Genomic DNA, 12,748 nt, shown 5'->3' with positions numbered 1-12,748 from the left:
AGTTGATTCACTGGGTCAATACCATAGATAGTACTTAAGAAACCCTGTGTTGTTGCCGAAACCGGTTTGGCTCAGTGGATAGAGCGTCAGCCTGTGGACTGAAGGGTTCTGGGTTCGATTCTGGTCAAGGGCATATACCTTGGTTGTGGGCACATCCCCAATAGGGGGTGTGCAAGAGGCAGCTAATAGATTATTCTCTCTCATCGATGTTTCTAACTCTCTATCCCTCTCCCTTCCTCTCTTTAAAAAAATCAATAAAATATAATTTTTAAAAAAAAGAAAAAGAAAAAGAAACCTTGTGTTGTTATATCTAGTACTAGTAAAATTTCTAGAGCAAATTTAGCTAGTATTTTTTTCCCAAATGTGGTAAAATATACAAACATAAAATTTACCATCTTAATTATTTTTTAAGTGTATAACTCAGAGGTATTAAATACATACAAAATGGTATCCAACTATTACCACCATCCACCTCTATAACTTTTTTCATTTCGTAAAACTGAAACTCCATACCTATTAAACAATAATTCCCCATTTCTCCCTCCTCCCAGTTCCCATCAAGCACCATTCTATTTTCTGTGTCTGTGACTCGGTTTGTGGAGCCAAGTGATGGTTAATTTGCATATTACTCTTTTATTAGGTAGAATTCCACTAGGTTTTACTGCATTATCCACTACGTACCAAGCACTAACGAAACAAATCAAGTAATACAGACTCCTCTCTCTGGATGCTGTATTGTTTAATAGGGAAGACAGAAAAAACCAGCTGGCGCCCACCCATGCACCAGGCCTCTATCCTATCTAATAAAAGTAATATGCAGATTGACCATCACTCAAACATACAATAAAGCTGACTACTCTAAGTACTTTAAGAGAAATTATACAATTTTTATTTTATTGTGACTAGCTTATTTCACTTAGCAAAATGTCCTCTTGGTTCATCCATGTTGCAGAATATGTCAGAATTTCCTTTTCAAAGCTGAATAATATTACATTGTATGTATATGCCACATTTTCTTATCTATCCATCCATTCATGGACATTAAGTAGCTTCCACATTATAGCTACAGTGAACAATGCTGCTATGAACATGGGTATACAAAATCTATCCAATCTTGATGAAAATTATGTCATTTCAATCCATCACCTGTATAGACTCAGACCAAATACACAAAACCTAAAGCAGAAGCCCAGAAGTGAAAAAGATGTCTTATTTCATTTTTCCCCCTTGTGGTTCAAGGGTTAGCATGTATAATTTTCCTCTCTCTAGTTAGCCTTACCAATTCTAGATCAGCAAAACTCTCCATGCCTCATAATATATATAGTTTTATTATTAATGGTATCTTGCCTTTTCCTATAGGGTTCCTAATTCATAGATGAATATTCCCCACTTACATTTTCAAAATTCATTTGACACACTCACCAAACTACTTTCCTTTTTAAATGCTTTACTTTCTGTTAACATTTAAAAAAAAAAAAAAAAAAAAAAACAGTATATGTTTTGGTAAAGTACCCTCAAAGGGTTTCTAAAGTACCTAGTGAATTTATTAAAGTAACTGTGAATCAACAATAATGAGGTATATTCTAAAAAGCAAAAGTTTTGCAGGGCACATAAATAAAAACAGAGCATTACAAATATAATTACAAGCTAATCCTTTCACTACCTAACAACAGTAAGTTCTTTTATTTTTCTCATCTGAGAGAAGTTACTGAAAATGTGTTGATAATTTTGAAAAACATTGAAAATCATCAAAAAGTTAGGAAATATGAAGGGGGGAAAAAGTATGATTACTTGTTTTTAAAAGAAAAATGTGAAGTACAAATAGCCTTAACAGATGGACCCATTACAAATGTGCTATACTACTAATCTACACATCTTAAGGCTAGCCCTCAGACATAAGTCAAAATGTGAACGAGGTATAGGAGAATATCAGTCTTGTCTTGTGGCAGATGCTAACCATAAACATAAAAATGTATGGCCTGACATATATACAGATACACCTAGTCAACACTATTTGATGCTATCCTGTGAAAGAAAACCAAAATTAACAGAGAGTAGCTACTAAGATACATTTAGTTGTTCAGTGATTAGAGCATCCTTTAGAGATTTCACTTGCTGCAGCCTCTGACTAAGATAGTTTGCAGCAGATCAAGTAAAACTGAAAAACAAAAAAACAACAACAACAAAAAAAAAAAACAGCTAGCTATTCTTCAGCTCAGGATTGTCAAAGGAAAAGGAAAAGGGTTTTACCACACTAACAGATATTTAGTTCAGGTCTATTCAATGATCTATACAAGAATCAATGAACCAAGTAGAAAGAAGGAGGGACTTCTGTTTTGATAAATGAGGGTGATGGGACTCTTCACAGAACATAGACCTCATCTCTGAGATATTTCAAAGATAAAAGCACCTAAAGCCGGAGCAAACCAAAACAACTTTCTGAGATTCCTTCAACCCATCCGCATGTTAGGAATATCACATGTCTTTAATATTCTAGGTATAAAAGCGGTTATAAAAGTAATTCAGGAAAGCAGCAAAGAAAAAGTCATTCCTGTAACACAATGATCATGGAATTCATCCAAGAACCTTCCCCTGAGATAATCAGAGGAACTGTAGCATCAGATGAAACCCAAGGGTCCACAGGACAATGGCAAGAAGAAGCAAATTATAAATGAGAAGCTTTGAGAGTTCCACTGCATTAATATTTAATCATTCATCTCAACAACTTCAGTAACACCCTTAATTCTACTCCCTGGAAAGAAAACAGCAAAAAGACTTCAGAAATAAGTAGAGTTCACTATCATTCTTTATGCATTTAAATTACTTTTAAGAAATCTTAGTTGCTTCTTTGCAGTTCTAACTGTAGCTGAGTGCTACTATTAAAGGTCAATTGCCCAAGCTGATTTCCCACAATTTCTCTGTCTCATAAGCCCACACACAATTCCTAAATGTGAAAAATGCTTAATGCCTTAAGATAGATAGAGCAGAACATTGTCATGAGTTCAAAATTTCTATCCTCCAACAACAGAAAAGGCAAGTGGATTTTACTCAAAAAAAGTCTCACATTTAATCTTTAATAAGTACTACGATATCTATAATAATAAAAGTGTAATATGCTAATTAGACCGGATCTCCTTCCAGACAAAGCCGGTGCTGCGAGGGACGCCCGGCTCATGGGTGCCAGAGGGAAGTTGGTGCCAGCAGCCGAGGGAAGGAAGGTCTACTCTTGCACGAATTTCGGGCATCAGGCCTCTAGTCTTCATTAAAATTACTTTATATTTCAATTTTAGTAACCTTTCTCCGCAGGCCTTAACATTCCCCCACTCTATTAGCTAAGTACATTAAAAGATATTCTTTAGTAAAACAAAGTAGTAATGAATTCACAAGTACTGAAAATGATTTATCATCACAAAACTGTGAAAGAAAGCAGCTATTTCTACCAATAAAAATAATTTTAGAAAGCTTAGTAAAAATCCTTAACATGGTCACAAAAAAAAGAATATTTACATTTGTGAAATACAGCAACACATCGTTGTGTGCAATTACGACTTATTCACTTGCAATTTCAGTTAAAAACTTTTCCACTCAGTAATTTCTGGGGGTATAATTTGCCCATAATATAATATGAAATTTGAATATGGTGTTACTTGGAAAGTTAAAAAAGACAAGTAATGGTATTTGTTCCTTTGTTCTTCTTTTTTTTTTTTTTTTTTTTAAGTACTTTCTTGTTTAGATGATAATTTTCCCAACTGCACATGGATTTTATTCTAATGTCCATTAATTTCCCAAGGCAATTGGTCATTTGCAGTCATTATGATGTCAATCTGTCGAGGTTTTTGTATAATATGCTTTTTACAAACTAGCTATATTTTCCATCCCCACAATTTTGTATAAAAACATATATAAATTGCCCAAATGGCATAACTCAGTGGTTGAGCATTGACCTATGAACCAGAAGGTCTCAGTTCGATTCCCAGTGAGGGCATATGCCTGGGTTTCAGGCTCAATCCCCAGTGTGAGATGTGCAGCAGGCAGCAGATCAATGACACTCTCATCATTGATGTTTCTGTCTCCTTCTCTTTCTCCCTTCCTCTCTGAAATCAATAAAAATATATTTTTTAAACAACATATTCAAATCACTATTGTCATTTTAAGCTGAGAGAAACACTTTTAGCCTAAGAAGCTTTCACAGCTTTTCTTCCATGTTAATTAGATATTTTCATATTGGATTGTATGTGCTATAATAGAGAGTACAAAAGAAAATATTGACATGATAAAATGTAGAAATGTTAAAATGATGCCAATTAGTATAATGGTGGCAAGTTTATTTAAGAATCAAAAAATAATTTAGAAGCTGGGCTTTTAAGAATTCACATTCTGCTTGGCTGGTGTGGCTCAGTGGTTGAACATCTACCTATGAACCAGGAGGAACTCATGGTTAGATTCCCAGTCAGAACATGTGCCTGGATTGCAGGCTCAATCCCACCCAGTAGGGGGTGTGTAGGAGATAGCCGATCAATGATTCTCTCTCATCATTGATGTTTCGATCTCTCTCTCCTTCTCCCGTCCTCTCTGAAATAAATAAAAATTTAAAACTTAGAAAAAAGAATCCACATTCCTTTAAATCCAGAGTGAGGAATGTCTGGGACAAAGGCCATATAAGGCTCGAGAAGTCATTTGGTCCGACTCTGCCAAGGCATTAGGGGTGAGTTAATTAAATGTTTGAATAAATATAGCAGAATAATTTTTAAGTTGATAATTTTGTATGATCTGCGAATGATGTTATAAATATCCAGATGACCTTTAGTAGAAAAAGGTTCCCCAACCCTGCTTTAATTAAATGCCTTAATAGTTCAGTTTATTTCTTGGGGGACTTAAAATCAGCTTGTCAACACACAAAGTATTCTTTTTAAGCTTTTCAGATTTCCAGTAGCTCATCTATACTAGAAAGCTTATATAATGGCAGCCAATTTGCAAAAATTAAATTTAAGATTACAGCTTCAGTAAAACAGAAAGAGAGAAATTAAAGTTTGCTTCAAGTATTTATGATAACAGAGACTGACTAACTACTTAAGAAAAGACTGATACCAAGCGCTCCATTTTTCCATCACTCATGTGCTGTATACAGCAGTTTTCACATTACTTTAATCAAGAAACAGACATAATGAGTCTATCACTTAAGATATGCAAATTCACTATTATTTCTTTGGAAAAATTTGACATCCCAGCTCATTCACATATTTTCAAACTAAGTATGAATTCCACTAAAAGGACAAAGAACAAAGAAACTAGAATAGGTTAGCTTTAGTAAGTGCATATTTTCATGAAACAAGAAAACAATTAAGTGGATCTTAAAATATAAAACTGCTAGGGTCAATTTTGTAATCATTAGATCTTCAAGTTTCCTTCAAAATGTTAAGAAAAATCCTTATTCTTTTTTTTTTTTAAATATATTTTATTGATTTTGTACAGAGAGGAAGGGAGAGAGATAGAGAGCTAGAAACATCGATGAGAGAGTGATCGATCAGCTGCCTCTTGCACACCCCCTACTGGGGATATGCCCGCAACCAAGGTACATGCCCTTGACCGGAATCGAACCCGGGTCCCTTCAGTCCCCAAGCTGACGCTCTATCCATTGAGCCAAACCAGTCTCGGCAGAAAAATCCTTATTCTATCCAAAGCAAACTATAAATTCAATGCAATCCCCAGTAAAATATCAACGGCATATTTCACATACCTAGAACAAACTCTCCAAAAATTAATATGGAATAAAAAAGACCCAGAATAGCCAAAGCAATCCTGAGAAAGAAGAACAAAGTAGGAGGGATCTCAATATCAGATATCAAGCTGTATTACAAAACCACCATTCTCAAAACTGCCCGATACTAGCACAAGAACAGACATATAGACCAATGGAACAGAACAGAGAACCCAAAATCAATCCAAGCCATTATGCTCAGTTAAAACTTGACAAAAGAGGTAACAGCATACAATGTAGTTAAGACAATCTCTTCAATAAATGGTGCTGGGAAAACTGGACAGATACATGCCAAAAATGAAACTAAACCACCAACTTATACCATACACAAATATACTCAAAATAAATAAAAGACTTAAATGTAAGATAGGAAACTATAAAAATTTTAGAGGAATCCACAGGTAGCAAAATAATCATATTTTCTCAAAAAATTAAAAACGGAACTCCCATTTGACCCAGTAATCCCACTTCTAGGAATATATCCCAAGAAATCAGAAACACCAATCAGAAAGGATATACTATGCACCCCTATGTTCATAGCAGCACAATTTATAATAGCTAAGATTTGGAAACAGCCTAAGTACCCACCCATCAGCAGATGAGTGGATTAGAAAACTGTGATACATCTACACAATGGAATACTACACTGCTATTAAAAAAAAAAAAAAAAGGAACTCTTAACATTCTCAACAGCATAGATGAATATGGAGAGCATTATGCTAAACAAAATAAGGATGAACAAAAATAGATCCAGAGACATAGAAGCATCTAACAGACTGTCAAACCTCAGAGGGAAGGAAGGAAAGGTGGGGGGGGGGGGGGATGTTCCTCGGGGGGGGAAAGAGATCAACCAAAGGACTTGTATGCATGCATATAAGCCTAACCAATGGACACAGATACTAGGGAGGTGAGAGCATGTACTGTGTGTGGAAGTGGTCAGGAGAGGTCAATGGGAGAAAAAGGAGACATGGAATACTTTAATCAATAAAGAATACATTTTTTAAAAAGGAAAATCCTTATTGTCTTATAATTTTCCAGAATTTAACATTGTAATTGACTCTAGCAACTAAAATTCAAACAAAAGCATCTTAAATAGAAGATAATGTCTATAGCTAACTTTGAATGAGGAAAAATAAACACACATAAAAATACTCTTTAGTAAATACAGTAATTTTGTTCTAGATCCATGAAAATAAAAAGCCCAATAAAAGAAACAAAAAGGTATTCAATTTTATATTCATTATAATTAGAAATAAATGTTAATAAACTAATATCACTTAAAACCATTTTTCAAGAAAAATTACTAGTTATTTCAATTTTTCATTTGGATCATAGCATTTATTGTTCTTAAAACTTTATATTTGATAGCTTTATGAGAACATATAATAACAAAAATAGTAAATATTAAAAATTTACTCAAAAAAAATTACTCTGTCCTATTGATGGTACTGAAGAATGGGGAAAGAAACTAATGTTTTGAGTGTTTAAAATAAAAAATAATTTAAGACAAATATGATAAAAATCTGATTAGAAAAAGTAATTTTCATCTTTTCTAATACAGATACATACTTTCTATTCAAATACTCCCATATATCGACACATTTAATATAAAATCTTCTCCCCACTCCTTTCTCCTTTGAATCAATAGTGATGAGCTAACTTTTGATCACTTCCTATGTGCCAGACACTATTAAATGCATTACACTTACAGCAATTATGTAACTGAGTGATTACTCACAGCAATTGTTCACCCTATTTTATATATGGGGAGGGTAAATAGGGTTAAGGTACAAAGGGATTAAACAATTCACTCAAACCTTCAAACCTACACAGTAAGTAAACCTATACAGAGCTGGAATTCAACCCATGCAGCCTAGCTCCATATCTGATTTCAGAATTACTAAACTATCCTGAGTAGCTATTATCATACTATTTATCTCTCTTTACTTACTCTGTGATAATTCTGGATTTCCTTTCAGATTCATCATCTTTGGAATTGATGGGCCATATACATCGACATCTAACAAACCAATCTCCTTTGACTGTAAGAAAACATAATTTATCAGTATTCCCATTCGTCATCAATGATAAAGCACATAACAGTAAATCTACGTATAGAAAAGACAATTTATAAAATATTTCAAATTCATGACCTAAATTTCAAAGCAACAGTAAGGTAAAAGAGTATAAATTGCTTTGAGCAAATACATTTTTTTTAAATATATTTTATTGATTTTTTACAGAGAGAAGGAGAGAGGGATAGAGAGCTAGAAAAGTCGATGAGAGAGAAACATCGACCAGCCGCTTCTTGCAACGCCACCCCCCCCCCTTACTGGGGATGTGCCCGCAACCAATGTACATGCCCTTGACCGGAATCGAACCTGGGACCTTTTAGTCCGCAGACCGACGCTCTACCACTGAGCCAAAACGGTTTCGGCATGAGCAAATACATTTTGTTGGTTTACTGGAGAACTCACCAGAGAAATCCACTGCATACTCTGCAGTTTACATTTCCCTTATAGTCTCACACAGACTGAGACTTTCTGATCTAAGAACTTAACAAACTACATGCACACAATGTTAAAGTAATAATTATATGGCCAACAATTCCCCAGGAAAATTTAGCATTAACTTTTTGGAAAGGCCATCTAACATAACAAAGAATACAAAAATTATAAAAGAAATCACAGAAACAAGAGCATAATTAAAGCAAGTGAGAAATTCTGATACAGATCTGGCATGGAAGTGGTAAGGAGGATAGTGGTAGACATAATACAGAGACACAGGTGTAAGTCACAGTTAAACACTCAAGGTCTTCTGGAGATTCATAAACAACTAAAACTGTTTTCTTTGATGACCCATCGAGGTGCCCAAGCATAGAATATCCTAATTGTTCTCTTCACTTGCTGCCAGTTAATCAGCAGCTTAGCCAAAGAAAGGAAAACAAAATTTACTATTCCCAAATATGTCTTTTATTCTTCTCCCCACTCCTTTCTCCTTTGATAAATTAAATCAATCTGTTATTGGTTTTTCTCATGGACTAGCAAACTATATGACTGAGTTATGTTTCACCCAGACTTACATGCTCCTCACTCTCTCCCTGTATCTCTCTTAACTTCTCAAATGAAAACTTTTTTAATTAAACAATACTCATCTTCCATATTATCTACCTATTTCCAGGCACAAAATCACTTTTTAAATCTTTCCGTCTGGTTTCTATAAATATACAAAATAAAGTACATTCAACATTTATAACCTTAACTTTATACTCACTCAACTTAAGCTCTAAGAAAACCATTCTATGTCCCTTTGTGACTCCCAGATTAAAAGAATTAGGAATTAATACCTACCTCTATCAAAAATCTCAGCTTCTTATAAAATAGAGGCCCGGTGCATGAAATTCATACACTGAAGGAGGGGGTCCCTCAGCCCAACCTGCTCCCTCTCATGCTCCCTCCCCACGATCAATGGCCAAGCAGAGGGAGGCCCCACCCACCCACCAGAGCCCACCTGTCAGTGTCCTGGGCCTCCCTCTGCCGGGCGATCATGGGACAATGGTGGGGCCCCCAACCAATCACATTGCACCCTCTTTGGCTGGCATGGCACCAGTGGGTATCATAGTGCGGTCATCCAGACAAGTCATTCCACTGTTTGGCCTTTCGGTCAATTTGCATATTAGGCTTTTATTATTATAGATGAGACAACAGGAAGACACTTTCCTTTAATAGAATGGTAGTATATAAAATTTAGGTTTAATGAATTTTATTAGCTTTCAAATTGTAGAACCATTCAATGAGAAATTCTGACCCACTTTAACTCCTTTGAAACCACAAATAAAAGAATTTAGTTAAATTCAAACAGAAGAGTCACTATTATAATAATCATCCTAGAATTCACCTCTTTTCCATATCTTTTCTCCTAACACCTACAAAATCTAAAAACTACCACAAAATAATAATAAATGATGATTAAAACAAAACATGTTCTAAGGTTCTTTTTCCTTGCTCTGTTATATTACTGTTGGTTTTATAAAAACTAGAAAGGGCTAGGTCCCAGGTTTCAAACTGATCTCCTAAAAATACCTATCAAGTAAAATAACAGCTTTTTAAGCTTATGTTTTCATGAAACAAGAAAACAACTAAGCAGAAACAGGTTTGGCTCAGTGGATAGAGCATCTGTCTGAGGGCTGAAAGGTCCCAGGTTCAATTCTGGTCAAAGGCATGTATTATACCTTGGTTACGGACACATCCCCATTAGGGGGCGTGCAGGAGGCAGCTGGTTGATGTTTCTCTCTCATCGTTGTTTCTAGTTCTCTATCCCTCTTCCTTCCTCTCTGTAAAAAATCAATAAAATATATTTTAAAAAAGAAAATAACTACAAGGTGCTTACAATATAAGACTGATAGGCTTGATTTTATCATCACTAGATCTTCTAATTTCTTTCAAAACATTAGGAATAATCTATCCTGTCTTCTAGAAAAAAAACAAAATACCATGCCTGCCTAAATGAACCCTTAGGCATCATGGTTCAGGGCAAACTAAAAAACTACCCTAAAATTTGCTGTAGTGGAAGTAAATTTTACATACACATAGATGGCTGCTAATAAGAATAGAGGGTGGTGAAGGATATTACAAGATTTTAATGTTCCTCTGCTTCCTAGAGACTGGAATTAAAAATAAGGGAGATTCTTCTGTGTTAGGTTCTCTGCATACTCCCCCTAGAGTAGCTACCCACTGACCTTAACTTAGTAGCAATGCTTACATATATAAAAAAGAAAAGAGGAGCCCTGGCTGGGTGGCTCAGCTGGTTGGAGCATTGTATTGCACAGCAAAAGGTTGTGGGTTCTATTCTGGTCAGGGCACCTAACAGGGTTGCAGGTTCAATCACCTAGGGGGATGTTTACAGGAGGCAACTGATCAAAGTTTCTCTCTCACATCAATGTTTCTGTCCCGTCCCGTCCCCCCCTTTCTCTCTCTCTTAAAAAAAAAAAAAAAAAAAAAAAAAAAAAAAACAATTTAATAAATATATTCTCAGGTAAAGATTTAAAAAAAAAAAAAAGAAAGAGAAAAGAAGGTATGAAGACTAAGAGGAAGAGATGAAAGAAAAGAGAAAGGGAGAGAGGGATAAAGGCAGGGACGGAAGAAAGAAGAAAAGCATGGAGGAAAGTTAATCAGTAAGGTTCTATTAAAATCCTGGATAAACTAGGCCATTACAGTCAGTTCTGTGTAAAATCAGAATCTCTAAAAACATGTCATCCTAAATCACCCAAATAAACACTTAGACTTCCCTGATTATATCTTCCCATTGCTTGAATTCTCTCTGGATGCCTAAGTACAATACTTTACATTTCTCATTAATTTCTCATAGGTGGTATTATACCTACGTATGGATAAGAAAGCTGGGCACTAACAACCCAAAATGACATTTAAAAAAAAAAAAAAAAAAAAAAAAAGGATTTTCTTAGAATGGAGCACATGGGAAACAACACAAAAATACTAACCACATAAATCTCCACCAGAGCTTTAACACGAGCCGACTACCAAAGACTTAAGAGATAGAGCAGGAGTCAGCACTTTTCCCTAAAAGACTAGATAATAGTAAATATTTTAGGCTTTGTGGATCATTTGATCCACAACTGGCACGGAAAAAATGTAAATTAATGAGCATGGCTGTGTTCAAATAAAATTTTACATATAGGCAAGATTTGGTCCATAGGTCATAGTTTGCTGACATTAATTTAGAGAATAAACTTTTTCGTGACCAAGTTTTTGAATCACTCAGCAATGTAATTTTGGTAGAGAGCCAAGAGCAGGAAGAACTGAGATATCTCTTGGTGTCAGAGAAACTATTTCAGTAAAAATTTACCTTCTCATCCTTAATTGGCTGGTTTTTAAAAATAATAGAAGCCTTATCTAGTTTTCTCAGTGGTTAGAGTATCAGCCCACAGCATGTACCTATGTTATAGGCTTGATCTCGGCCTCATCAGGGTACATGCAGGAGGCAACTAATCGATGTATGTCTCTCACATCGATATTTCCCCCTCCCTTCCAACTTCTCTTAAAAAAAAAAAAAAAAATCAATGGGAAAAATATCCTTGAGTGAGGATTAACAAAAAATAAATAAGTAATGAAGACACTTTTCAGACTGTTTCACTGGAACTAAGTTAGCATGTCCTGCTTGGATTTTACATATCATAAACAAAATCGGTGTCCATTAAATAGAAACACTAAGGCCTATACTAATTAGCGTATGTTGTTCTTTGAATTGGCACAACTACTACACCGGTAAAATTACTGTAGCTATGAAAGTTAGCTTATGAATATTTTCAAGTCTATAATTCAATAATATTCAAAAAACTTTTTTTAATATATTTTATTGATTTTTCACAGAGAGGAAGAGAGAGGGATAGAGAGTTAGAAACATCGATGAGAGAGAATCATCGATCAGCTGCCTCTTGCACACCCTCCACTTAGGATGTGCCCGCAACCAAGGTACATGCCCTTGCCCGGAATCGAACCCGGGACCTTTCAGTCCGCAGGCCGATGCTCTATCCACTGAGCCAAACCGGTCCCGGCTATAATTCAATAATATTCAAAAGTTACCAAATAAACTTATCATTTGTTCTTCATAATTTACTCTATTATCCAATCAAATAAAAGTAATATGCAAATTGACCATCACTCCAACACACAAGATGGCTGCCCCCATTTGGTCAAAGATGGCTGCCCTCATTTGGACACAAGATAGCTACCACAAGATGGCCAGCAGGAGAGGGCAGCTGAGAGGAATCAGGACTACAGGGGAGGGCAATTGTGAGCAATCAGGCCAGCAGGGGAGGGCAGTTTGGAGGGACCAGGCCTGCAGGGGAGAGCAGTTGAGGGGAGACCAGGCATGCAAGGGAGGGCAGTTGAGGGGAGACCAGGCATGCAAGGGAGGGCAGTTGAGGGTGATCAAGTCTGCAGAGAGGGCAGTTAGGGGTGAACAGGACAG

At 35.7% G+C, this 12,748-nt stretch overlaps 1 protein-coding gene across 3 annotated transcripts in view; it reads right to left on the bottom strand.

Moving 5' to 3' along the window:
- The window catches only part of NUBPL (NUBP iron-sulfur cluster assembly factor, mitochondrial), a 218,021-nt gene that overhangs the window by 164,058 nt on the left and 41,215 nt on the right, over positions 1 to 12,748 (bottom strand). For 2 of the 3 annotated variants that reach the window (XM_084875076.1, XM_084875077.1), the window contains one exon: positions 7,710 to 7,800. The exons of the other annotated variant lie outside the window; for it this stretch is intronic. In XM_084875076.1, coding sequence (XP_084731202.1) covers positions 7,710 to 7,800 — 91 coding nt within the window. The remainder of the gene's footprint in view (positions 1 to 7,709; positions 7,801 to 12,748) is intronic. 3 annotated transcript variants of the gene reach the window in all.

This window comes from Pipistrellus hanaki (assembly GCF_964339955.1).
Source record: "Pipistrellus hanaki genome assembly, chromosome: 1".
In the NCBI taxonomy this organism is placed as follows: Eukaryota; Metazoa; Chordata; class Mammalia; order Chiroptera; family Vespertilionidae; genus Pipistrellus; species Pipistrellus hanaki.
Note: the sequence above shows the minus strand (reverse complement) of the source record. Positions and strands in the feature narration are given on the sequence as shown.